General features: G+C 41.0%; 3 protein-coding genes and 1 pseudogene across 3 annotated transcripts; 3 read left to right on the top strand and 1 right to left on the bottom strand.

Moving 5' to 3' along the window:
* The first annotated feature begins 3,224 nt into the window (after positions 1 to 3,224).
* On the top strand, positions 3,225 to 7,300 carry LOC145463533 (uncharacterized). The gene is made up of 2 exons (XM_081447293.1): positions 3,225 to 5,882; positions 7,008 to 7,300. The coding sequence occupies exon 1, from the start codon at positions 3,480 to 3,482 to the stop codon at positions 5,841 to 5,843; it is 2,364 nt and encodes a 787-aa protein (XP_081303419.1). The 5' UTR covers positions 3,225 to 3,479; the 3' UTR covers positions 5,844 to 5,882; positions 7,008 to 7,300.
* Positions 7,301 to 9,677: 2,377 nt separating this feature from the next.
* On the top strand, positions 9,678 to 15,639 carry LOC145463537 (uncharacterized). The gene is made up of 3 exons (XM_081447299.1): positions 9,678 to 10,197; positions 13,397 to 13,570; positions 14,385 to 15,639. The coding sequence occupies exons 1-3, from the start codon at positions 9,739 to 9,741 to the stop codon at positions 14,880 to 14,882; spliced, it is 1,131 nt and encodes a 376-aa protein (XP_081303425.1). The 5' UTR covers positions 9,678 to 9,738; the 3' UTR covers positions 14,883 to 15,639.
* Positions 15,640 to 15,891: 252 nt separating this feature from the next.
* Positions 15,892 to 25,141, top strand: LOC145463536 (uncharacterized). The gene is made up of 4 exons (XM_081447297.1): positions 15,892 to 16,398; positions 17,529 to 19,196; positions 22,459 to 22,632; positions 23,443 to 25,141. Exons 2-4 carry the CDS (start codon positions 18,738 to 18,740, stop codon positions 23,938 to 23,940), a joined length of 1,131 nt encoding a protein of 376 aa, XP_081303423.1. The 5' UTR covers positions 15,892 to 16,398; positions 17,529 to 18,737; the 3' UTR covers positions 23,941 to 25,141.
* A 136-nt stretch (positions 25,142 to 25,277) lies between these two features.
* Positions 25,278 to 27,955, bottom strand: LOC145463539 (putative G-protein coupled receptor 45; annotated as a pseudogene).
* Positions 27,956 to 27,999: the final 44 nt, after the last annotated feature.

The following is a 27,999-nucleotide window of genomic DNA, read 5'->3' as shown; positions in this document are numbered from 1 at the left end:
GTGGACTCTTAATTGGTGTGATTCCATTTTTTTTGTTTTCGTTTTGTTTGGTTCATTTGGGAGTGGGCCTAAAATTAACACGTTCTAAAACCAAAGGTGATATTCTAAAATAGCGGAAATCTGCCAAATATTGCCGTTTTTAATTTATTTTTGACCAAATTCCTATTTTTGTGTTTTTGCATTGCGATTTTCCCCCTATTTGTGTTTAATTTTACCACACTTTGACATATTGAAATAGCTCTACCCTGGTCAACAAATGTGAGTGACAGATGCCACCGAAGGAAAATGCAATAAAATTATAAATCGCGGCATCTTGTTTAACCATTTTGTTTCACGTTGTGGACTGAAAGGACTCCTTTTGATGGGCTGGACGTAGTGCTTGTGTAACTCTAGAAACTCAGAAGTGCTTGCTAAGTGAAGCGACCCGCTTAATGAATGAGTGAAATGTCAAACAGGAGCAGTAGACACTTAAAAGAAAACGAAAGGAAAAAAAAGTGGGTTTAACCTTGAAATAAATACAGAAATTAAATACACAGTTTCTAATCTGTATTGTGGATAGCGTTATTTCAGATGTTAAATCCTGTTCTTTTGTGCTTTGTAACAATGTGATCGCATCAGTTTTTCAGCTTTTCATTTAGGCAATTGACGTCGTTTGTTAAACAGACGTTTTCCTCTTTAATACTGATCGCTAATTTTTGATCAACTCACTGGGGCCACTGTGATCTGGATAACTTGAATCTGGCTGTTTGAAAATTGTCAGTTAAAATTATTGCTAGGTTTTGTCAGTTGTCAGTTATTTGATCTATAGACTTAAAAAGATGAAGGATGCTTAAGAAAACAGATCTCCAACGGTCACTTTCTAATAAGTGCTAGTTGCGAACGTCAATTGAAGTTTGGAGGAGAAATACGCAATTTTATTGATCGAAACAATTCTTTTTTTCATAACTTTCCGAAAGTTTAAATCAGATATCCCCGAAACACAGCATGGCTTTTTTGTGTACACCGTTTGGACAATTTCCTATCGTTATTCTAAAAACGAAGAGCAAAAAATGAACAGCTTAATTCATTATTGTCACTAACAAAATCTCTGCATTAGTAGACGAAATCTTTCAAACGATTTTTTTTTTTTTCGTTGACTGTGAATTCTAAAGAAAAGGGACCCAAACCTGTTTGTCCTTGAGTACTAAAAGATGATGAAAGAAAAGCCATAAAGATATGAAGACTCGTCTTGTTTCGATGGAGGTTTGTCAATCATGTCGTAAGTTAACAAAACGTTATATTTAAAAGATATTGCCTATGCAGGCATGTATTTTCCCATTTTTGAACGCGTTCTAAATATTATGGCGTCAGCGTACTTAACAAACAAAGGCTTAAGACGTAAAACGCTAGCGGGTACGATAAAAGCATAAAAATAATTGCGTTTTACGTATTCTTGCTACTATTTACGTTCACTGGACGTAAAACATTCCTGTGGTTTTTTCTGATTACAAAACCGCGATTGCCATTTTTAGGACGTGCAAGAACGAGTAGGAAAATTTGCCCCTTGCACAACGTCTGTGTTTTGTGGTCGTTTCAATCGCAGATGTCATTCGGGGTGGCCCAGGTGTAGCCAGACCACACAGGAACAAGTGTGACGGTGATGACGAAGTTTCTGACTTTGGTAACGCAGTTTTTTCTTTGATGCAAATTGTGTAAAAGAATGGTGTTGTTGAAAATAGATTTCCAAAGAGTGACGTAGTAGATTGCGTCTGCGCAGTAAGAAACGCACAAATAGGTTCATTACGAAGTCACTGTAGTGTCGCCGCAAATATATCAGTAAATTTTACCAGTTGAAAAATACTAAAGAAGGTAGAATTTAAACTAAATTTAGGGAATTTATTTACCGGATTGAAGAAGATTATACCCTAACTGTAAAAGATCGCGAGTCGGTCAAGAAGCCGTTGAACGGTGATGACCTTTTGAGAGAGAAAGAGAGAGGCCGCAAACTGAAATACACAAATCGGAAATGGACCAAATAAAAGTAAACATCTATATAAGAAAAATCGATGTTAAAGCTGAAAGTCAAGTCAGCTGTCCCGGTTTAATTATAATCCGTCGGTTGGTCGAATCGGCGATTTACATTAGTTGCCAATGTTTGCTCCAAAATTACAATTAGTAGTTTTATGGTCACAACGGGTTTCCGGTAAATAGAAAATCCTAATAACAACGAATATAGCAAGTCTTAGGTTGAAATTAGTGTGGACGTTTTTCAGAAGTTGAGTGTTGTTAAACGTTCGACGTGTAACAAGAAAGATTCGGAAAACATACACTGAGGACTGATTCATCTTTGAGACAGACGGCTTTCAGTGCTTCGGTAATATCTCTCCCCGCCAAATAACAACTTCAGTCTCATGTTTTATGCAGAGGGAGGCGAGCGAAAAAATCAAGAATTATGTAGATAATTCGCTGCTATTATGTACTTCAGGCGGAGACACTGTAGTGAACCTTTCAACTGAATCAATCGATGTTAAAAAGGTCGATCAAGGATAAATCCGGCTTGTGTCTACAAAGACTCGAATTTCTACAGAACAACACTGACTTAAGCAATAACAATTTATTGTTGTTGACTCTATTATATTCATTACCTCTTCATTAGATTCTTAAACTTCAATTGTTCACCTTTTGAGACCTGAATTGAACTGTTGAACCTGAAGCTGTAAATAAATCAGCCACGAAGTTGGTCTATATCTCAGTATGAGGTTTTAATTTGTCAATAAAATCAAGCGCACAATTTCCAACACTTTTCAGTAAAACGCGACGTTAAAATCCACGAAACAGTTTTTCTCATTAGCAAAACAAGCAGCTTTTTTTTTTTTTCTTAAGATTACGCATTAATGGTTTCTACGAGGAACAGAGAAGAAGAGCTTCATCAAGGAATAAAAAGGAATAAGCTTTCCTTATCGATCCTGATAGCCTTTTTTAGTTGATCAATACGATTGAAACCACTGAAAATATTCACCCATCTGGCGCAGACTGACCAAGAGGACGTGCAAAACTAGAGCACAATTATCAAAGTTTATCCCAATACTGTCATTTTCTTCACAGGCTACTTGTGCTTTTAGTTTAAATAGAAAGAAGTAGAATACAGTACGTTTACTGAGGATTGTAGCAAAGAGAAATATAGATTGTTTTTGAGCCATGTTATCAAGTAGTGGCGAGTCCTTGTGGTTTTATCGCTAGCGTAAGACAGTGTTACGCACATGTCACATTGCGTGAAATGAAAATCGTTAAAGAGATCATCAATTATTGAAGCAATGAAGATATAAAGACAGAAGGATAAAATTTTCCATTACTCAAAGTTCTGGCGCCTTCTGATCGAAAAAACGCGTCAAGAACTAGCTTTGTTCAACTACACAAACGCAGAATTTCTTGAGAAGTGGTGTGTGAGAGCAAAGAGAGTTGCCGGCAAAGTGACAACGAACTTCACCAACTCGCCCAACATGAAGACGGAAGCACTGGCGTTTCTCATTTGCGCCTTATTCCTTCGCGAAACAACTGCCGACGAACAAGTGGCTCAAAGTGTGGAGCAGAAAAAAACAGTCGCAAAAAGAGACGAAGTATTTTACAACAATGTTGGATCGGTGAAAAACTCCTACCGAGTTTCAGGAGCGGAAAGGAGATCAGCAGAAAACCAGGAAAATCAAGCAAATCGGGCCGAGAGTACCAACAGTGAGTTGTTATACTACGGGTCATTTTATCCCAGGGATTTTGAAGGACGGAAATACGAGCTTTACTACCCTGAGAACCCCAGTTACGAAGAATGGTATGGCCCATTTGAGCCGCCAGTGGACTATTATGAAAACGGAGAAGAAAGCTGGGACGGCCGAGACTACAAACGTTCATTTGACTTCATTGGTCCTCGGGGAGGTAGGAGTGTGTACTATGGTCCCCGAGGGGGGAGGTATGTTTACTATGGCCCTCGAGGGGGAAGATCTGCTGAGAGTGAGGCTGGACCACGCGGAGGAAGATCTGTGGAGAACTCCAATGGACCTCGTGGGGGGCGGTCTGCGGAGAACGACAATGGACCACCCAGAGGGAGGTCTGCAGAAGACGAATCTGTAACTTTAAATACGAACACGGGACCCCGAGGTGGCAGAGCAGTGAACAATGATGGACCAAGAGGCGGAAGAGCTGTTGATGGATCACAGACAAAGAGATCTACAACAACAGAACAAAAATTAGACGCAATATCAACAACAGAGCATGGACCGCGAGGAGGCAGGGACACCGCAGCCGATGCAGGTCCGAGAGGAGGCCGAGCAATCTCAGTGAAAAAAGCTTCTACGGATGAAGCCAGCGGACCCCGTGGAGGAAGAGATACCCAGTCTGCTGCCAGTGGCCCACGAGGAGGTAGGGATGTGGGAGTCAAAAACCCCAGGGAAGAGCGAGTCAGGTCAGTTGAAAATGACGGTCCCAGGGGAGGCAGATCAGTGTTATTCGGTCCACGGGGTGGCAGGGCTGTGAATTCTGGTCCAAGAGGTGGGAGAGCCATTGAATACGGTCCTCGCGGAGGAAGATCTGTGTTTTATGGTCCTCGGGGTGGTAGAGCAATCGAATTCGGCCCCCGGGGTGGGAGAGCAGTAGATTTTGGTCCTCGTGGTGGAAGAGCAGTAGATTTCGGTCCAAGAGGTGGTAGAGCAATTGATTACGGCCCCAGGGGTGGTAGAGAAATTTATTACGGACCTCGGGGTGTGAGAGCAATAGAATACGGCCCTAGGGGTGGTAGAACTATAGAGTATGGACCTAGGGGGGGAAGAGCAATAGGATATGGTCCCCGAGGCGGTAGATCTCTTTTATATGGTCCTCGTGGTGGCAGATCCATGGAAACGTATGGTCTACGTGGTGGGAGAGCAATCGATTTCGGTCCTAGAGGAGGTAGGGCTGTTGAAAATGGTCCCAGGGGTGGTCGGTCTTTAGCGTTCGGTCCCCGGGGTGGTCGATCTGTGGGAGATGGTCCAAGGGGAGGTCGATCATTAGATCTTGGCCCTCGTGGTGGGAGATCTCTATTCGAGGGTCCACGCGGCGGTCGATCGACTTTGTATGACATCGTTTATGGCCCAAGAGGGGGAAGGTCTGCAGAATACGATGGTCCCCGTGGGGGAAGAGACCTTGATTACATCTTTGGACCCCGTGGTGGAAGAAGCCTGGGCTATGTGGACATTTATGGTCCCAGAGGGGGAAGGGCCTTGGAGGAAATAGATTTTGGACCAAGGGGAGGTCGCACCGTTGATTACGTAGGTGATGGATACTATGATTTTGGCCCAAGGGGAGGAAGGGCTATTTATTATGAAACAGGGCCACGCGGGGGTAGGGGTATAGAATTTGAGGCGGGTCCCCGTGGCGGACGAGGTGTGGAGTATGGACGTTTCAGTGGGCCACGTGGCGGACGGGACATCTCTGGACCTCGCGGGGGACGCAGTGCCGCCTACTTTGAAATATCAAACGGCCCTCGAGGAGGACGTGCCGTGGAAAGTGGGCCTCGAGGAGGTAGGAGCGCAGTCATTAACTCTATGTCTGGTCCGAGAGGTGGGAGGTCCATCTTATCAGAGGGTACCATGTGGACCAACAGTGGAGCGAGTAACACAGGGCCACGCGGAGGAAGGAGCGTAAGCAACAGCAAGGCTGAGAAAGCTGGACCTCGAGGTGGTCGGAGTACGTCCGAGAATAAAAAAACTGAGAAGCGTGAGACCACCAGCACTACAGCGGCTGAGAAGACACTTGCCAAAAAAAGAGAGGAAAGAGACTCTAAGGAGGCAGATGTTGATTTGCAAAAGATTGATAAACAGCTAACAAAGTCCAGCTAAGCGCAAACTTACCATGCAGGTTATCGTCCGGTTTATAAGGTAAATCATTTTACTAGAAATCCTAAAAGTATCGTTAACCGACATTTCGATGCATCAAGCATCATTCTCAAGACTGAGGTCGTTAATGTTAATGTCAAAGTTGTTATTTACGAGTTGGGTTCGAAATGGATTGCAGTATGCCTGGATTACGTTAATAACAACTTTGACTCTAACATTAACGACCTCAGTCTTGAAACTGATTCTTGATGCATCGAAACGTCGGTTGACAATACTTTTTATCTCTCTTGTCAAATGCTTTAACAAGCAAATTATTTAACATCGTTAGTATTTCAAATTAATTTGCACTCGGGTTTCATTAACAAAAGAGTAATTTAAAACCAATCAGAACCAAATAAACAGTCGCAAAAAATGTTTGCTATCGACGGAACCAAGTAGCGATTGACTTAACCAAGTTTATAAGTGATTCAATTGGCTAAGAAGCGATATCGTTTCCTTGTTTTCCAAAGAAAGGAGCTATTATGATTCGATGCATTTTTTCTTCCGTTTCATTCGCCGAGTGCCCACCAGGTGACTTGCAAATAACTTCTTGCAAACAATGGCCTGAGCCTGCGTTCCGTCTAAACTTTTTGCTGCAAATAATTTTCTGCTCATGCGTAATTGTAGCCACACTTCGGTGAAAAATGGCAATTGTGGTCAAAAAAGAAAACAATTATTGGGCTTAGTTATCGAAAAATATCATTTGTCAGTCGCTGATCAGTTAATTATTAGCCTCACCCTTCGGCCTCGGAACTAGTAATTGATCTGCTCACCACTAACAAATCATGATGTTTTGCTCAATCTCGTCCAATAATTGTTAAATGTAAGACACAGAAAGTTTATTTCTAGAATAGCAAGTGCAATTTTAAATAAGTTAGATATGCCTATATGGCTTTTGCCTTGTCTTTTTTCAGTTTTTATTTCTTTTTTAATTTTCTTTTTTAATTAAATCAATGGTATTAGAGTATGTACAGGTCTGCCTTGGACTTCTGATGAATTAATATGCAAACACGTGTGGAAATTTTTTACGATATCGCGAGTATCTTCCAGAAAAAGCTTCTCTCGAAGCATAACAACGCAACACAATCTAACTGTGATTTTTTTCCTTTCATTTTCGTTTCTTTTAAGGTCAACGTCCATGCAAGTAACGGATAAAATGACTCAAGAGTGATCTACTAAAACTCATATGACGTCAAGTTGAAACACGATGAATAATATTAAGCGAATACTCAGACCGGTAGAACAGAAAATATTGCTTTTCAGTGTCAAAAATATATATCCACACTGTGTAAACTGCTAAAATTAAGTTGCTTTCCCTCAACTTTATAAAGACGAGAATGAAATATTTTGAACTGTTCAGAAAGGAATGTAACGAGGTTAAAGGAAATTAATAAAATTGTAGAAGCCAAGTTCGTCTCATAATGGTCCTTCTTTTTATTTTATTAAACTGGAACAACGAACTGAAAGGGAGAATGAGTGAGGGGACGGAAATAATGAACCAATGAAAAGCTGAGAAAATGTAGCCTGCAGAACAGGCGGATTAGCAGGGCAGAGAATGAAACGCGATACACGAGCGCGGAGCGCGCCAACGAGCGCGAAGCCCGAGACGAAAAAAATCCGCGCTCGTGTATCGCGTTTCGCTCTCTGCCCTGCTAATCCACCTGTTCTGCAGGTTAAGAAAACGAAAATGTGAACGTAAGGCAGAATGAAAAAATAAACTATTAAGCGAATGAGAGATTGAAGGATTAAGGCTGGTTTCCATATGATCGCAGACGATCGCAGACGATTGCAGACGATCGCGGATCGCAAAGCGCAGATCGCAGACGATCGCAAAGAGAGTTGTTTCCATATAGTCGCAGACGATCGCAAGCGATCGCAAAGCCGACTGTTGCATACCTTTCGGACAGCGGAAGTGTCAAAATTACACACGCGTTGTGCTCGCGGGAAAATCGCAGCAAACAATATGGCGGACGTCGAGGAGGAAATTTTGCTGCAAGCAAATTTATTTCTTCTTTTAGTCAACCTATTTTGGAATTCCCTTGGCACTGCATCTCGCTCCGATCCAGAAGGTAGCGTTTTCAATCGCTTCAGATAACGACCATACGCAGTTATTATGTTGCAGAATTTGACCTCCGCCTCAGCCGCCGATAAATTAGATTTCTCCCCGATTTTTTCCCAACAGTTAGCCGTTTTGATTTTGTCTTTGAAATCTTTACTGTTACGGTGGTAAACGCACTCATATCGCGCAACTTCTTCCATAAGTTTCTCGTTACTAACGTTACCTTGTTAAACGCCTGCCATGTTTACAGCAAATAAGCGGTTGCTTCGTTGCTAAGAAGCGTTGAATCATGGGTCGGAATTCAAAATATTATGGGATACGTTTCGATCGCAGATCGCAGAACTTTGGTTTCCATATGATCGCACGATCGCAATTGATCGCAGACGATCGTAGACGATCGCAGGCGATCGCAGAAGATAGAACAATCGCGGATCGCGGATCGCAAAAAGTTCTGCGATCGTCTGCGATCGTATGGAAACACACTTCTACGATCGTCTGCGATCGTCTGCGATCAATTGCGATCGTGCAATCATATGGAGACCAAAGTTCTGCGATCTGCGATCGAAACGTATCCCATAATATTTTGAATTCCGACCCATGATTCAACGCTTCTTAGCAACAAAGCAACCGCTTATTTGTTGTAAACATGGCAGGCGTTGAACAAGGTAACGTTAGTAACGAGAAACTTCTGGAGGAAGTTGCGCGATATGATTGCGCTTCCCACCGTAACAGTAAAGATTTCAAAGACAAAAACAAAAAGGCTAACCGCTGGAAAAAATCGAGGAGAAATCTAATTTATCGGCGGCTGAGGCGGAGGTCAAATTCCGCAACATAAGAACTGCGTATGGTCGTTATCTGAAGCGATTGAAAACGCTACCTTCTGGATCGGGGCCAGATGCAATGCCAAGGGAATTTCAAAATTGGTTGACTAAAAGAAGAAATAAATTTGCTTGCAGCAAAATTTCTTCCTCGACGTCCGCCACATTGTTTGCTACGATTTTCCCGCCAGCACAACGCGCGTGTAATTTTGACACTTCCGCTGTCCGAAATGTGTATGCAACAGTCGGCTTTGCGATCGCTTGCGATCGTCTGCGATTATATGGAAACAACTCTCTTTGCGATCGTCTGCGATCTGCGCTTTGCGATCCGCGATCGTCTACGATCGTCTGCGATCATATGGAAACCAGCCTTTAATTAGGATGAGGGCATGAACGAGTGAACGAAAAATTAAGTAAAATCTGTGTTCTTCCTACATCCCTTGTCCAACCTCGTTCCCACGGCTGTGTAAAAGCCCTGCCTGGGAACGAGGTTGTGAGTTGTATGACTGACCGGGATAAATGGCTAAAGGAATAAGCAAATATGTTTCCCTGGGCTGCCTGTCAGCATCAATCAAAGGCTGAATGCTCGAAGTATTTTTCATTGTATGCGGTAATTAAAAGAGGACCCAAAGAGCGTTTTAAAATACTATCCCAGTTTATCCGCCTCTGCGGTGCTTTCGGATTTTCAGGCAAAGATCTTCAATACTAAAAATTTTGTACTTGCAACAGATTTCCACCAGATAAGCTCCTGATTTCCAGTTATATCTACATAAACGTAACAAATAACAAAATGTCCCCTCCAGTGTATAGTCAAGCGGCAGATCCTCCTCCCAAGTTTGCTCCCTGGTGAGTCATTTCCAGGTTTTTCCAGGTTAGTCCCCAATCCCCGCGCATGAAACTTCCGGTTTCTCTTTCAAGATGGCGAGTTCACTCGTTCGCGCGGCTAAGTGAACATTGCCTCTGACGACTGGCAGATAAGATTATGGCTATTAACTTACTCTACGATAATTGCCGCAAATCATGGCCCAAGGCCGTCTGTGCGTTCGCTAATGTGTGCGGTTATATCAGCTGTACTATTTGGTTCGGTGTTTTGGTTCCTCAAATACGGAAGAACTGGAAACGGCGTTCGGTCGAAGGCCTCAGCGTTCTGTGGGCTACTGCTAACTTTACAGCCTCGCTAGTGAACTGTTTCTTCGCTTTTTCGATCGAATTGCCTGTGTACATTAGAATATCGGCGGTGTACATGCCATTTCTTGAGCTTATCATCCTTCTACAGTTTTGTTTTTTCTCGAAGCAGTCTGTTCAGATGAAGGTTGGTTATGGGACAGGTTGTTTCCTAATATGGGTTGCTGTGATTAGCTTGGAGCTTTCCGTTACTGACGTTGAAGAAAAAGTCCAGTGGTTAGCAATTGTGCTATGGTCCATCGAGTCATTTCCTCAGGTATGCAGTGTAAAATTAATTATGCTTCATTAAAATTACAAAACCTCCTAAAGATTCGTCAACTACAGTTTTGATGGTTCATACAAATTGAGATTTGCAGGTCGATCATCAAAATGGGGAAAGTCTCTGTGTATGATCAGATTCTCATAACAATTTTCATAATCCAGCTCAGCTAGTGGACTACAAACACTTCATCTTTCCCCAGGGATCCACATTGGTTTTTTCTCGAAGTTGTCAGCCAGGCAAGTATGCCAGATGACATACTTGCCCTGGCGATATATTTTACCATTTGTCAGAGTTGACCAGTTGGGAAGACCATTGAATATAATGGTAAGGGTTTTTCTAAAGTCAGCAAACCAACCAAATGAGATGGTGCTTACCATTTGCAAGTTGATTTCTCGTAATTGTTTTTGGCTGATGAGAGACTGGAAACTGAAAAATTTACCAAATGGTAAGGAAATATCCATCGTTCTGAGGACTACCTCTGGAGGTAGTCCACAATTTCCGAACGGATTTTACGGAAAATTACTGTTCTATTTGACTTTCAATCGAAATTTCCATTTTTTTTTCTAAATGGTAAGTACCCAGCAAGTTTACTTTTTTAGTATTTTCATGTGGCCAGTGTCACAGAACATCATGTCCGTAGTTGTGGCAGTTGATGTTAAGGAGTCAGCAGACACAGAAAATCCAGGTGCAAATGAAAATCAAGGCCTCTTCGACTGCCATGAGGCTGAAACAAGGTTCATACTCTTTTTGGGTTTTTGAAATTCCATGACTTTCCGTGACCTTTTCCATGATCTTTCCGAGTTTTCCATGACCTATGTTAAGCAGTTGTTCTGAAAGTATTGTCAAAACAATCTATTATTTAAGGTATTTTCCCACATTATGACACATAAAATGCATGCTAGTGTTTTTTTTTCCCACTGGAATTAACTGGTTTTCTGACTTGTCTGTTGTTTTTTCAACGTTTGATTTTTGTTTTTACCTGTTCATTCTCAGAAAGTTTATTGCTTTTCCACAACTTTCCATGACCCACTCTCCAATTTCATGACTTTCCAGGCCTGGAAAATGAAATTATTAAATTGCGTGACTTTCCGGGTTTTCCATGACCCATACGAACCCTGCTGAAAGGAATGCTTTCGCTCTTCCTACTTGTATTTGGATTGTTTTTCCAAAGTGTTAACATTCCTAAACACCACGTCGTGATCAAAACAGCTGATGCGATCATGCTACATGTTTCAGTGGATGCAGCTGCAGTGCAGAGTATCAGTTGTTGACAAATTGAAAATTGGAAATACCACATCATCCAAGATGGTGGAACAAAATGATGATGGAGCTGCAAATCTTTCTTGGTTTTCTAAAAGTTCCAAATGGATAACAAGTGGTTAGAATGCAGGGAACCCATAAGAAAATTTAAGAAATGTTTTATTTTTTGGTTAAATCAAACTAAACTCGTCAAGCAGATAACTTTTCATATTGTTTTGGTCGTCGGTACGATTTTTTAATTGTCTCGGATGACCAGACGACTGTGAATATGGATCCCTGTATCCCCTTGCAAAATAGACTCGGTCAATATAGCAAGATCTTAGTTTGAGATGTAGCTTAATGCTGGGGACACAAAAACACTCCTTAATAAGCAATGTCACTCAGTAGTTTGTTTGTGTTATCTCATGGAAAAGTTTCAAAGTGCAGACCTCCCGCTGGCTTCCAGGAATTGGATGTGGAATCGGTCTTAAAATGTAGGTGTCAACAGATGTTTGTTTAGGAGGAGTGTGTGATGAGCCTTATTATGAATGTATATACCAACTTGTGCAATAGAGTGCAAATTTATTTCAACACAAGCTGATGCAATCATTGCAAAATAAAGTGCTGATCTTCAGCCATTGTAGCTTATGGTAATATTAAATTCCAATGATTTGCAGTTGATTTTTTTTTGACCAGTCTGAATCTTTTACTTTCTGATGTTGTATTGAAGCCTCCACTAAAGTTTACCTCCCCAAAATTTAAGTTTACCAAGTAACTACACACCTGAAGTTGCACACCTTTGTTCTTGACCACCTTAGAGGGTAATTAATACCATACAGTTTCAAACGCAATGACCTTTCAATTGGTACTTTTGGATTTAGCTGTGGATTTAGAATGCCCAGACATGTACCACTTGTAGGCTAAGGGGAGTTAACTCCGATGCACACTTAAGTGTTCAATCAAAAGCAAAGAGTAGAGGGTAGCGATCATAGTAACAGCTGAAGTCTACATCAGGCCAGTGGCCCATACAGCTGGAGCTTCTGCCCTCCCCCCTGTTGGGTGGGCTGCTGGTCCATTGTAGGGTTATCCCCCAACATTTAAATTCACTGGTGCCCATTTATACACCTGTGTGGAGTGAGGTACTATGAAAGTAAAGTGTCTTGCCATGAGGACCACAATGCAATGACCCTGACTAGGACTTACCAACTTAAATTGAACCAATTAACTAAGCTGACAAATTGCCCTACTTTGAACAACACTCTGTCAGCCTAGGGTAACAAACTTGTGTCTTACACTTATACTCATACTTATATTTAGCTCTTGTAAATTAGGTATGAAGATCATCTTGGGGAACCTAATAAACTCGTATTATATTGAATTGTACTAACCAAAAGTTAACTCAACCTCTTTTTGACAACTGGACCCAGTCAAATAACTCTGACTTAACTATGTGGGGAGGCAGTTGTTATCAAGCAAAGTTTTATAGGGGAGGCCTGCTCTGAAGTTCAAACCCTCATGCTTTTTTGTACCATTTTTGACAAGTGGTAACCCCTTCATACATGTGTACCTTCCAAAGAAAATTGTTTCTTTGTTACTTGCCTATAGTAGGCACCTTCAGTTGCATCCCTTTTCTATGCCTTTTTTGTAGACAGAGTCTTTTTGGAAAAGCCACTTTAAATTCCAAACCAACAGTTTTCCCTAACCCTTTTCTATACTTCAAGTGGTCATTAAAATTCCTGCCCTTTACTATACCCGAACTTAATTTGGAGGTACTCTCAGCTTTTGGGTCGAGCCTCCTCATAAAGCTCATTATTGGAATTTCAGGACTTTTCCCTCCTCCCATGGGTATGTCATTATGACAATCTACAAATTGGCAGATCTATACTGAGACTTGTCAGGGGGACACATGAGAGAGTTTGACACCAGTCACGATGGTGAAGTTTGTCAATTTCAGGTTATTTTGAACATGCGCCTGCGAACGACAAGTGGTCAAGCCACACCTTCCATTGTGCTGGGGCTGATGGGTAAAACATTTGATGTCCTGTCAAACTATCTTTTGCTGTTGCCACCAGAATATGTTGTCATGACATATTTCTCAAGTACTCTGACTTATATCAATGGAATACAGGTAATCAGTGGCTGGAGAGTATCTTGATAGATTAGCCAGCTAATGACTATACTGTGAGCTTTCTTCCCGGTAACATATCTAATTTTTTTTTTTACTTGCCATAAGTAGATTGCAATACATTGTATAACACAGTGAAAAGAAATTGTAACACAAAGATGTCTATTACTAATTCTTAGTCATTCAAAAAACTTGGGTTTTAGAACAATAACCGATGACATTTTTTTCAATCAATTAGCCTTGTAAAGGGCCACTAGCAGTAAACTTCAACCTGTGTGATTAGCAAAATATGTTTTTATTATTGGAAGGCCGTGTCACTTCATTTCCGGTGCTGAAGGTAACCTTACTAATTTGGAGAGACCAAGGGACAAGATTGTAGGGCGCCTTGTGGTTCTTAAACACACATTTGAACCTTTTAAGAGAATTCTAAACTTGCATTTCTGGCTGGTAGCTTGATTAAGTTCCACAGGTTTCTCATCACTTTGAACTGGATAGTTTCTGTGACCCAGACATTTTGCTAATAAGACAGGATAAGAGTTACCCATTTTGACAACTTTCTGATGATTTTTGTTTTAATTGACATATCAAACCCTACGAAGGGTGAGTGGTGTAGTTGACATGACAACGTACCGCCCGCACCTGCCAACTTCTTGTAACTTGATTGGTCGAATCAGGCGGAATCCATGAGATTGTTGTCAAAAAGGTGTCCGAAAAGATACATGTAGCAGTACGGCGCGCAGTACGGCGCGCAGTACGCAACTTGTTGTATGACGGTTAACCTTTTTTTTTATTATTATTTCCTCTCAAACAATGACAGGTTATTTGGTATCCTAAGCAACAACCTAAAAAGACTACAATCATGCGCAGAACATACGGCAACTATGGCGATCTCAACGAGGACGCACTTGAAGCTGAAGATTGTGACAATCTACCGCTGATTGGTGATCCTGAGAGCTCAATAGAGGAAGTAGACAGAGGATCCGTAGAGGAAATGGCTTCCGTGTGTACATTAGTCAGACCGAATTTTGAATTCCGCGCCAGATTACGCGACATTCCACGCTGCCAGTTGCTTTGTATTGCTTATCAGCTTCTAGCCTTAGCAGTTTTTAGCGTGTGCGTATGCGTCACCACCCAGCACGCGTGGGGAATGTTCGCGCCAATTGCGGTCGCCGTTGTACTGTTTGGCGCGTTTTTATATCGGAATTACCGCGAGGGGCGGATGCACTTCGCTGACCCCCTAATGGCCTGCCTGAACAGCTGCTGCGAAGATCAACCCGGGCATTTCACGTGGGTAACACGTGATGTAGAAGACTGATCTAGAAGGCAGTTTTTTCGTAGGTCAAAAGAGAGGAAAGTCATTCGATGACGACACTAAATGATCGCTGATGATACGTATAAGTCCAGAACTCACGCTGTTTGCATCGCTATACTTGGTGGCGCTCGTCGTGGAATAACCCAGTTACTCTAATTCGACATGCAAATATAGAGTAGTACGATTTTGACCACAAAGTGAAAAGGAAAATAATGCATTCTCGTCGTGATTTGGCATATTAAGTTTTAAAAAGGTCTAGGCTGCTTAAAAAAAGGCTTACCGTAGAATTCCGAAAGTAACGGCTCCCTGAAAGTAACGTTAATTTTTTACCTTCCTATTGAACCGCGAAAGTAACGGTCCCCCCGAAAGTAGCGGCCCACCCGAAAGTAGCGGCCCTTTGACGAAGTCACCAAAAGGGGAACTCTGATCTCAAGCGCAATGCGGATAGAGCTGCGTGACAGCATGACCGAACAACTTGAAGAATTATTTGTGATTTTATTTCGAACTTAACTGAATTTTTCTTAAAACTATGATATATGAACTGTATTTCTCCAGCAGCAGAGTCAAATGATACACTGTAGTGTAATCAGTTGCATCGCGATACTTTCGCCCTACAGTACCAACGTTTAGGGTCTCTTTTTTTGTACGCACATAAACGGAACTTTTAAAATTTCATGTGTTACACGTCCACTGAAACAACTGTTAGCGTGCAAAAGTTTTTTAACCATCTGAAAGTAACGGCTACCCGAAAGTAGCGGCCCCCTTTGCCTGCTAAATCCGAAAGTAATTCTACGATACGTTGCATGAAAAGCGAGCGAAGCAAGATTCTAGAGAGTTCTATAGAATACTGTAGGATATCATTTATTACCTCTCAAGTAATTAACAGAAAGGTCCTGTATTTTTGCAGTGAATACAGATAGAATCTATTAATCTTTACACCCGACTGCTTAACTGTGTGTTAATGTTGTTAAGAGACATCAGATATAGATCACCCTCGGAAGATTTACTCATTGATCATGGACGAGGTGTGGAGTATGGACTTTTCAGTGGGCCACGTAGCGGACGGGACATCTCTGAACCTCGCGGGGGACGCAGTGCCGCCTACTTTGAAACATGAAACGACCCTCGTGGAGGACTTGCCGTGGGAAATGGGCCTCGAGGAGCTAGGAGCGCAGTCATTAACTCTATGTCTGGTCTTAGGGGTGGGAGGTCCATCTTATCAGAGGGTACCATGTGGGCTAACAGTGGAGCGCGTAACACAAGGGCCACGCGGAGGAAGGAGCGTAAGGAACAGCAAGGCTGAGAAAGCTGGACCTCGAGGTGGTCGGAGTACGTCCGAGAATAAAAAACTGAGAAGCGTGAGGCCACCAGCACTACAGCGGCTGAGAAGACACTTGCCAAAAAAGGAGAGGAAAGAGACTCTAAGGAGGCAGATGTTGATTTGCAAAAGATTGATAAACAGCTAACAAAGTCCATCTGAGCGCAAACTTACCATGCAGGTTATCGTCCGGTTTATAAGGTAAATCATTTTACTAGAAATATTAAAAGTATTGTTAACCGACGTTTCGATGCATCAAGCATTATTCTCAAGACTGAGGTCGTTAATGTTAATGTCAAAGTTGTTATTTACGAGTTGGGTTCGAAATGGATTGCAGTATGCCTGGATTACGTTAATAACAACTTTGACTCTAACATTAACGACCTCAGTCTTGAAACTGATGCTTGATGCATCGAAACGTCGGTTGACAATACTTTTTATCTCTCTTGTCAAATGCTTCAACAAGCAAATTATTTAACCTCTTTAGTATTTCAAATTAATTTGCACTCGGGTTTCATTAACAAAAGAGCGATTTAAAACCAATCAGAACCAAATAAACAGTCGCAAAAAATGTCTGCTATCGACGGAACCAAGTAGTGATTGACTTAATCAAGTTTATATGTGATTCAATTGGCTAAGAAGCGATATCTTTTCCTTGTTTTCCAAAGAAAGGAGCTATTATGATTCGATGCATTTTTTCTTCCGTTTCATTCGCCGAGTGCCCACCAGGTGACTTGCAAATAACTTCTCGCAAACAATGGCCTGAGCCTGCGTTCCGTCTAAACTTTTTGCTGCAAATAATTTTCTGCTCATGTGTAATTGTAGCCACGCTTCGGTGAAAAATGGCAATTGTGGTCAAAAAAGAAAACAATTATTGGGCTTAGTTATCGAAAAATATCATTTGTCAGTCGCTGATCAGTTAATTATTAGCCTCACCCTTCGGCCTCGGAACTGGTAATTGATCTGCTCACCACTGACAAATCATGATGTTTTGCTCAATCTCGTCCAATAATTGTTAAATGTAAGACACAGAAAGTTTATTTCTAGAATAGCAAGTGCAATTTTAAATAAGTTAAATACGCCTATATGGCTTTTGCCTTGTCTTTTTTCAGTTTTTATTTCTTTTTTATTTAAATTTCTTTTTTAATTAAATCAATGGTATTAGAGTATGAACAGGTCTGCCTTGGACTTCTGATAAATTAATATGCAAACACATGTGGAAATTTTTTACGATATCGCGAGTATCTTCCAGAAAAAGCTTCTCTCGAAGCATAACAACGCAGCACAATCTAACTGTGACTTTTTTTCCTTTCATTTTCTTTTCTTTTAAGGTCAACGTCCATGCAAGTAGCGGGATAAAATGACCCAAGAGGGATCTACTAAAATTCATATGACGTCAAGTTGAAACACGATGAATAATATTAAGCGAATAATCAGACCGTTAGAACAGAAAATATTGCTTTTCAGTGTCAAAAATATATCCACACTGTGTAAACTGCTAAAATTAAGTTGCTTTCCCTCAACTTTATAAAGACGAGAATGAAATATTTTGAACTGTTCAGAAAGGAATGTAACGAGGTTAAAGGAAATTAATAAAATTGTAGAAGCCAAGTTCGTCTCAAAATGGTGCTTCTTTTTATTTTATTGAACTGGAACAAAGAACTGAAGGGGAGAATGAATGAGGGAACGGAACTAATGAACCAATGAAAGCTGAGAAAATGTAGCCTGCAGAACAGGCGGATTAGCAGGGCAGAGAATGAAACGCGATACACGAGCGCGAAGCGCGAGACGAGCTCGTGTATCGCGTTTCGCTCTCTGGCCTGCTAATCCGCCTTTTCTGCAGGTTAAGAAAATGAAAATGTGATCGTAAGGGAGAATGAAAAAGTAAACTATTAAGCGAATGAGAGATTGAAGGATTAATTAGGATGAGGGCATGAACGAGCGAACGAAAAATTAAGTAAAATCTGTGTTCTTCCTACATGCATTGTCCAACCTCGTTCCCACGGCTGTGTAAAAGCCCTGCCTGGGAACGAGGTTGTGAGTTGTATGACTGACCGGGATAAATGGCTAAAGGAATAAGCAAATATGTTTCCCTGGGCTGCCTGTCAGCATCAATCAAGGGCTGAATGCTCGAAGTATTTTTCATTGTATGCGGTAATTAAAAGAGGACCCAAAGAGCGTTTTAAAATACTATCCCAGTTTATCCGCCTCTGTGGTGCTCTCGGATTTTCAGGCAAAGATCTTCAATACTAAAAATTTTGTACTTGCAACAGATTTCCACCAGATAAGCTCCTGATTTCCAGTTATATCTACATAAACGTAACAAATAACAAAATGTCCCCTCCAGTGTATAGACAAGCGGCAGATCCTCCTCCCAACCCCACCCCATCCTGTTTGCTCCCTGGTGAGTCATTTCCAGGTTTTTCCAGGTTAGTCCCCAATCCCCGCGCATGAAACTTCCGGTTTCTCTTTCACGATGGCGAGTTCACTCGTTCGCGCGGCTAAGTGAACATTGCCTCTGACGACTGGCAGATAAGATTATGGCTATTAACTTACTCTACGATAATTGCCGCAAATCATGGCCCAAGGCCGTCTGTGCGTTCGCTAATGTGTGCGGTTATATCAGCTGTACTATTTGGTTCGGTGTTTTGGTTCCTCAAATATTGAAGAACTGCAAACGGCGTTCGGTCGAAGGCCTCAGCGTTCTGTGGGCTACTGCTAACTTTACAGCCTCGCTAGTGAACTGTTTCTTCGCTTTTTCGATCGAATTGCCTGTGTACATTAGAATATCGGCGGTGTACATGCCATTTCTTGAGTTTATCATCCTTCTACAGTTTTGGTTTTTCTCGAAGCATTCTGTTCAGATGAAGGTTGGTTATGGGACAGTTTGTTTCCTAATATGGGTTGCTGTGATTAGCTTGGAGCTTTCCGTTACTGACGTTGAAGAAAAAGTCCAGTGGTTAGCAATTGTGCTATGGTCCATCGAGTCATTTCCTCAGGTATGCAGTGTAAAAATTAATTATGCTTCATTAAAATTACAAAACCTCCTAAAGATTCGTCAACTACAGTTTTGATGGTTCATACAAATTGAGATTTGCAGGTCGATCATCAAAATGGGGAAAGTCTCTGTGTATGATCAGATTCTCATAACAATTTTCATAATCCAGCTCAGCTAGTGGATTACAAACACTTCATCTTTCCCCAGGGATCCACATTGGTTTTTTCTCGAAGTTGTCAGCCAGGCAAGTATGCCAGATGACATACTTGCCCTGGCGATATATTTTACTTGCCGTTCAATAGGGAAGAATTGCAAGTGAACAACATGTAAATAAAGGGTGCTTACCATTTGTCAGAGTTGACCAGTTGGGAAGACCATTGAATATAATGGTAAGGGTTTTTCTAAAGTCAGCAAACCAACCAAATGAGATGGTGCTTACCATTTGCAAGTTGATTTCTCGTAATTGTTTTTGGCTGATGAGAGACTGGAAACTGAAAAATTTACCAAATGGTAAGGAAATATCCATCGTTCTGAGGACTACCTCTGGAGGTAGTCCACAATTTCCGAACGGATTTTACGGAAAATTACTGTTCTATTTGACTTTCAATCGAAATTTCCATTTTTTTTTCTAAATGGTAAGTACCCAGCAAGTTTACTTTTTTAGTATTTTCATGTGGCCAGTGTCACAGAACATCATGTCCGTAGTTGTGGCAGTTGATGTTAAGGAGTCAGCAGACACAGAAAATCCAGGTGCAAATGAAAATCAAGGCCTCTTCGACTGCCATGAGGCTGAAACAAGGTTCATACTCTTTTTGGGTTTTTGAAATTCCATGACTTTCCGTGACCTTTTCCATGATCTTTCCGAGTTTTCCATGACCTATGTTAAGCAGTTGTTCTGAAAGTATTGTCAAAACAATCTATTATTTAAGGTATTTTCCCACATTATGACACATAAAATGCATGCTAGTGTTTTTTTTTCCCACTGGAATTAACTGGTTTTCTGACTTGTCTGTTGTTTTTTCAACGTTTGATTTTTGTTTTTACCTGTTCATTCTCAGAAAGTTTATTGCTTTTCCACAACTTTCCATGACCCACTCTCCAATTTCATGACTTTCCAGGCCTGGAAAATGAAATTATTAAATTGCGTGACTTTCCGGGTTTTCCATGACCCATACGAACCCTGCTGAAAGGAATGCTTTCGCTCTTCCTACTTGTATTTGGATTGTTTTTCCAAAGTGTTAACATTCCTAAACACCACGTCGTGATCAAAACAGCTGATGCGATCATGCTACATGTTTCAGTGGATGCAGCTGCAGTGCAGAGTATCAGTTGTTGACAAATTGAAAATTGGAAATACCACATCATCCAAGATGGTGGAACAAAATGATGATGGAGCTGCAAATCTTTCTTGGTTTTCTAAAAGTTCCAAATGGATAACAAGTGGTTAGAATGCAGGGAACCCATAAGAAAATTTAAGAAATGTTTTATTTTTTGGTTAAATCAAACTAAACTTGTCAAGCAGATGACTTTTCATATTGTTTTGGTCGTCGGTACGATTTTTTAATTGTCTCGGATGACCAGACGACTGTGAATATGGATCCCTGTATCCCCTTGCAAAATAGACTCGGTCAATATAGCAAGATCTTAGTTTGAGATGTAGCTTAATGCTGGGGACACAAAAACACTCCTTAATAAGCAATGTCACTCAGTAGTTTGTTTGTGTTATCTCATGGAAAAGTTTCAAAGTGCAGACCTCCTGCTGGCTTCCAGGAATTGGATGTGGAATCGGTCTTAAAATGTAGGTGTCAACAGATGTTTGTTTAGGAGGAGTGTGTGATGAGCCTTATTATGAATGTATATACCAACTTGTGCAATAGAGTGCAAATTTATTTCAACACAAGCTGATGCAATCATTGCAAAATTAAGTGCTGATCTTCAGCCATTGTAGCTTATGGTAATATTAAATTCCAATGATTTGCAGTTGATTTTTTTTGACCAGTCTGAATCTTTTACTTTCTGATGTTGTATTGAAGCCTCCACTAAAGTTTACCTCCCCAAAATTTAAGTTTACCAAGTAACTACACACCTGAAGTTGCACACCTTTGTTCTTGACCACCTTAGAGGGTAATTAATACCATACAGTTTCAAACGCAATGACCTTTCAATTGGTACTTTTGGATTTAGCTGTGGATTTAGAATGCCCAGACATGTACCACTTGTAGGCTAAGGGGAGTTAACTCCGATGCACACTTAAGTGTTCAATCAAAAGCAAAGAGTAGAGGGTAGTGATCATAGTAACAGCTGAAGTCTACATCAGGCCAGTGGCCCATACAGCTGGAGCTTCTGCCCTCCCCCCCTGTTGGGTGGGCTGCTGGTCCATTGTAGGGTTATCCCCCAACATTTAAATTCACTGGTGCCCATTTATACACCTGTGTGGAGTGAGGTACTATGAAAGTAAAGTGTCTTGCCATGAGGACCACAATGCAATGACCCTGACTAGGACTTACCAACTTAAACTGAACCAATTAACTAAGCTGACAAATTGTCCTACTTTGAACAACACTCTGTCAGCCTAGGGTAACAAACTTGTGTCTTACACTTATACTCATACTTATATTTAGCTCTTGTAAATTAGGTATGAAGATCATCTTGGGGAACCTAATAAACTCGTATTACATTGAATTGTACTAACCAAAAGTTAACTCAACCTCTTTTTGACAACTGGACCCAGTCAAATAACTCTGACTTAACTATGTGGGGAGGCAGTTGTTATCAAGCAAAGTTTTATAGGGGAGGCCTGCTCTGAAGTTCAAACCCTCATGCTTTTTTGTACCATTTTTGACAAGTGGTAACCCCGTCATACATGTGTACCTTCCAAAGAAAATTGTTTCTTTGTTACTTGCCTATAGTAGGCACCTTCAGTTGCATCCCTTTTCTATGCCTTTTTTGTAGACAGAGTCTTTTTGGAAAAGCCACTTTAAATTCCAAAACGACAGTTTTCCCTAACCCTTTTCTATACTTCAAGTGGTCATTAAAATTCCTGCCCTTTACTATAACCGAACTTAATTTAGCTCTGAGGTACTCTCAGCTTTTGGGTCGAACCTCCTCATATAGCTCATTATTGGAATATCAGGACTTTTCCCTCCTTCCACGGGTATATCATTATGACAATCTACAAATTGGCAGATCTATACTGAGACTCATCAGGGGGACACATGAGAGAGTTTGACACCAGTCATGATGGTGAAGTTTGTCAATTTCAGGTTATTTTGAACATGCGCCTGCGAACAACAAGTGGTCAAGCCACACCTTCCATTGTGCTGGGGCTGATGGGTAAAACATTTGATGTCCTGTCAAACTATCTTTTACTGTTGCCACCAGAATATGTTGTCATGACATATTTCTCAAGTACTCTGGCTTATATCAATGGAATACAGGTAATCAGTGGCTGGAGAGTATGTTGATAGATGAGCCACCTAATGGCTATGCTGTGATCTTTCTTCCCGGTAGCATATCTAATTTTTTTTTCACTTGCTATAAGTAGATTGCAATACACTGTATAACACAGTGAAAAGAAATTGTAACACAAAGATGTCTATTACTAATTCTTAGTCATTCAAAAAACTAGGGTTTTAGAACAATAACCGATGACACTTTTTTCAATCAATTAGCCTTGTAAAGGGCCACTAGCAGTAAACTTCAATCTGTGTGATTAGCAAAATATCTTTTTATTTTTGGAAGGGCGTGTCACTTCATTTCCGGTACTGAAGGTAAACTTCCTAATTTGGAGAGACCAAGGGACAAGATTGTAGGGCGCCTTGTAGTTCTTAAACACACATTTGAACCTTTTAAGAGAATTCTAAACTTGCATTTCTGGCTGGTAGCTTGATTAAGTTCCACAGGTTTCTCATCACTTTGAACTGGATAGTTTCTGTGACCCAGACATTTTGCTAATAAGACAGGATAAGAGTTACCCATTTTGACAACTTTCTGATGATTTTTGTTTCAATTGACATATCAAACCCTACGAAGGGTGAGTGGTGTAGTTTACATGACAACGTACCGCCCGCACCTGCCAACTTCTTGTAACTTGATTGGTCGAATCAGGCGGAATCCATGAGATTGTTGTCAAAAAGGTGTCAGAAAAGATACGTGTAGCAGTACGGCGCGCAGTACGGCGCGCAGTACGCAACTTGTTGTATGACGGCTAACCTTTTTTATTATTATTTCCTCTCAAACAATGACAGGTTATTTGGTATCCTAAGCAACAACCTAAAAAGACTACAATCATGCGTAGAACATACGGCAGCCTTGGCGATCTCAACGAGGACGCACTTGAAGCTGAAGATTGTGACAATCTACCGCTGACTGATGATCCTGAGGGCTCAATAGAGGAAGTAGACAGAGGATCCGTAGAGGAAATGGCTTCCGTGTGTACATTAGTCAGACCGAATTTTGAATTCCGCGCCAGATTACGCGACATTCCACGCTGCCAGTTGCTTTGTATTGCTTATCAGCTTCTAGCCTTAGCAGTTTTCAGCGTGTGCGTATGCGTCACCACCCAGCACGCGTGGGGAATGTTCGCGCCAATTGCGGTCGCCGTTGTACTGTTTGGCGCGTTTTTATATCGGAATTACCGCGAGGGGCGGATGCACTTCGCTGACCCCATAATGGCCTGGCTGAACAGTTGCTGCGAAGATCAACCCGTGCAGTTCACGTGGGTAACACGTGATGCAGAAGACTGATCAAGAAGGCACTTTTTTCGTAGGTCAAAAGAGGGGAAAGTCATTCGATGACGACACTAAATGATCGCTGATGATGCGTACAAGTCCAGAACTCACGCTGTTTGCATCGCTATACTTGGTGGCGCTCGTCGTGGAATAACCCAGTTAGTCTAATTCGACATGCAAATATAGGCTAGTACGATTTTGGCCACAAAGTGAAAAGGAAAATAATGCTTTCTCGTCGTGATTTGGCATATTAAGTTTTAAAAAGGTCTAGGCTGCTTAAAAAAAGGCTTACCGTAGAATTCCGAAAGTAACGGCTCCTCTGAAAATAACGGCTCCCTGAAAGTAACGTTAATTTTTTACCTTCCTATTGAACCGCGAAAGTAACGGTCCCCCCGAAAGTAGCGGCCCTTTGACGAAGTCAGTCACCAAAAGGGGAACTCTGATCTCAAGCGCAATGCGGATGGAGGTGGGTGACTGCATGACCGAACAACTTGAAGAATTATTTGTGATTTTATTTCGAACTTAACTGAATTTTTTTAAAACTATGATATATGAGCTGTATTTCTCCAGCAGCAGAGTCAAATGATACACTGTAGTGTAATCAGTTGCATCGCGATACTTTCGCCCCACAGTACCAACGTTTAGGGTCTTTTTTTTGTACGCACATAAACGGAACTTTTAAAACTTCATGTGTTACACGTTCACTTTGTCTGAAACAACTGTTACCGTACAAGAGTTTTTTAACCATCCGAAAGTAACGACTACACGAAAGTAGCGGTCCCCTTTGCCTGCAAAAACGGAAAGTAACGGGGGCCGTGACTTTCGGAATTGTACGGTACGTTGCATAAAAAGCGAGCGAAGCAAGATTCTAGAGAGTTCTATAGAATACTGTAGGATATCATTTATTACCTCTCAAATAATTAACAGAAAGGTCCTGTATTCTTACAGTGAATACAGATAGAATCGATTAATCTTTACACCTGACTGCGTAACTGTGTGTTAATGTTGTTAAGAGACATTAGATATAGATCACCCATGGAAGATTTGATTGATTGATCTTATTCGTTGTTATCAAAATTATATTTTTTATAAGAATTACTTAATTCTTGTATTAATTTTTTATTAACTGTATTAATTATTTATCTATTAATTGTAGTTATTTTATGTATCTTATTAGTACACGACCCCACAAGCTTGTTAGCTTTGACGTCTTTCATCGTGTATAAATAAAGGTTGTATGTATGTATGTATTTACCCATTGCTTATGGCCAATAACGACAGCGGTTGATCAGACGAGGTTACTGTAGCCGTTGCTACAGTAACAACGTCCCTTATCCCTAATCCCTTTGATTTATTCTGCATATAGTTTATCGATTGCATAGATCCCAAATGCCAGGTTAATTGTTGCCGTCATGTGCTACTTAATATAGGTAAGCTAGCTGTTTCAGTTTCCATGATGGACTTCTCAGAGATACTTGAATCATTCTGGCTACTTCCAGTTTGTGTTTTGATACTTCTGACTGCTTGCAGACTCTCTTGTATCTTTTGCACTTATAAAGTGAGATTCGAGAGCGTCTCTTGTGCTTCAGCTATTGGCGGTAGGCTGATGGTTGTCTTGTTACCTAATGAAACGAAATGAAATGAAAACGTCCGATTAAATTGTTGATATTTTGATGAATCGATGGAAACGATTCAATTGTTGCGTTTGCGAAGTGTCTGTGAAGAGGATTTCGATGAAGTTTTGAACGACTAGTAGATTTATACTAAAACAGTTAGATTATTCGCTCTCGATTTCTATGCGTGATAGTGACTCGGGCAGCGCCCGGGTGTCACGTGATTAGTTGGGAAATTTGTGGTGATCTTTGGCAGTCTTCGGATTAGTTTTGGAGGTCTACGAAAACTTGCTAATTATTCGACCATCTTCGAAGGCTTTCGGTGAACTTCGGGCATCTTCAAAATGCCTCGGATGATCGTCGAGAATCTTCGACTTTCTTCCAACTAACTTCAGAGATCTTTGTAATTTGTACTCGTATTTTAATTTGGCACTGATGCTACAGGAAAGCTAAATTCCTTTTTATCCAGTTAGGACTGAGTAATTTTTACAGGTGTGTAAATAATAGAGTCATGTTAATCGTGCTTTCTAATTCATGAGAAGAGTTAGATGCTGAGCTGTTCTGAAAACGCGTGTACACTTCCAACGTTCATAGGTGTTCACAGAAGAAGTTTTTTGTGCACTTTTTCTTCGATGTCTTCTTCGCCCTCTACTTCTGCTTGGAACTCGTTTTTTACTCCCTTTACTCCTACCAATGGAGTATTTGCCTATTAAAATTACTGGTGTACGAGTTTTAGTGGATTTGCGTGTTTTCCACGAATTAGTTGCCATATTACGAGGCAAAGGAAAAGTTTTAAAAGAACTTCATGTAAAGCGCAATGATTTCTGCTTCGTGCATTGCACTGTCCACTTATAGTCAAAGCTTTCCTCAGTTGTGACTTGAAAATATATTTCGCAGTATGTCCATGACAGCGCTTCTGATGGGCCTTAACGTCCAGCAGTAAATAACAGGGTTTAAAGATGAATTAAATAACACCAGGGTCCATGTGTAAATTGCAATTAAAGACATCCTTCTGGGTACATTTGATCCATACAAAGCAATGAAGGCCAGACTAAAACTGTGCGGCAAATAACAGAACAAAAACACGAGATATACGTAGAATGCACCGATTGCAGATTTGCTGGCGCTTGCAACATTTGAAGCCATTTCACCGTTTGGTCCTACTTGCTGTATTTGCAGGGCTTGGATTTGGTTTTTGTGGCGTCGCACGGCCAGATAAATCCTCAAGTATAGGCACGCTGAGGCCACGTAACACGTCACAGTAATAACTGGCAAAACCACATAACTAATATTAATAGAGACCAACAATCTGGATAACGCAAGAAACGTGCTTAACACCCACTTCAAGACTACTACAGCAACAACACGCCTGTGATTCACAAGTTCCTGGTATCTGAGATGAAGATGAATTGCCAAGAATCTATCTAAAGAGATATGACGCCGAAAAACGAAGCTGCAGACAGCACGACGGTGATAAACGTAAATATGGTATAGGCAGCACAAGTTGGATAGCTTTCCATGTTTTGCTGTGACCACTTGATCAGAAATGCGGTGGCAAAAGGATGGCACAGTAAACCAACACCAAGGTCAGTAAAAGAAAGACTCAGAAGCAATGTTCTCAAAGGCTTTGACAAGGAGGAAGCTTTTCTTAGCGCCTGGATTGTGACGCTGTTAGAGAAGATGGCGGTAATGGTCAGGAGAACGTTCAAGGCACAGCTAACGATGTACAATGGATAGAAATCTTCAACCTCGGTACCGGTGGGCTGGTATATCAGTAGCTCGTCACAGAGAGGATTTTTCATGATCTTGAATTGCTTCACAGGGAAAGGATATCAGAGGCCGTTTCAGCTCAGCAAAAGGATACTTACTTGATCTTTCGTATTGACAGACAACTTTGCTCTTGTTCCTCTTGTGTAGGCGCTCAAACCAGCTGCCAGGCAGTGGAGAAATAGTACCAATTTAGTTTTGAGCAAACGCGAATAAACGCTGTGTAAATAATTCGACATAAGAGAAAACACATTTTTCCTACTTGAATAATGATCTGGAAACACAGACATTCGATCTGACTTCGTTATTCATGACTAATTGTAAATTAAAATACCGTATTTCGTCGATGAAACCCTTCACCGCCCTTGATTAAGCGCCCAAATGGAACCAGGATATGTAAAATTCCAATCTATCCTCAATTAATAGTTTAAATGAATGTGTGAAGTTAAGGAAGACAGAATTACTTGACGATTGACAAGGAAAAAGCTGGACATGAAATAACTGCTCGGGGTCGCTTAATGGGTTTTTATGGTATTAATATTCCTTTACTCTTTTACTACTGACTGAGTAAATATTGTATATCCATTAAACTCTTGTAAACCAGGTACTTTTAAATTAAATTTGCTTCCCTCTCGGTCAAAGACAGACGGAAAAGGAGTTTGCGAAAAGAAAGGGTTATTATTTTATGATAAAA

This window comes from Orbicella franksi, chromosome 12 (assembly GCF_964199315.1).
Source record: "Orbicella franksi chromosome 12, jaOrbFran1.1, whole genome shotgun sequence".
NCBI lineage: Eukaryota > Metazoa > Cnidaria > Anthozoa > Scleractinia > Merulinidae > Orbicella > Orbicella franksi.
The sequence above is the reverse complement of the archived record's forward strand: the minus strand, read 5'-3'. Positions and strand labels throughout refer to the sequence as shown.

Bases quoted from the DNA above. Each gene is read 5' to 3' on its own strand.
- LOC145463537 (XM_081447299.1), top strand. From the start codon at position 9,739: ATGGCTATTAACTTACTCTACGATAATTGCCGCAAATCATGGCCCAAG. The intron at 10,198-13,396 runs GTATGCAGTGTA...TGTCAATTTCAG, and splicing joins CCATCGAGTCATTTCCTCAG to GTTATTTTGAACATGCGCCT. The intron at 13,571-14,384 runs GTAATCAGTGGC...AAACAATGACAG, and splicing joins CTTATATCAATGGAATACAG to GTTATTTGGTATCCTAAGCA.
- LOC145463533 (XM_081447293.1), top strand. From the start codon at position 3,480: ATGAAGACGGAAGCACTGGCGTTTCTCATTTGCGCCTTATTCCTTCGC.
- LOC145463536 (XM_081447297.1), top strand. From the start codon at position 18,738: ATGGCTATTAACTTACTCTACGATAATTGCCGCAAATCATGGCCCAAG. The intron at 19,197-22,458 runs GTATGCAGTGTA...TGTCAATTTCAG, and splicing joins CCATCGAGTCATTTCCTCAG to GTTATTTTGAACATGCGCCT. The intron at 22,633-23,442 runs GTAATCAGTGGC...AAACAATGACAG, and splicing joins CTTATATCAATGGAATACAG to GTTATTTGGTATCCTAAGCA.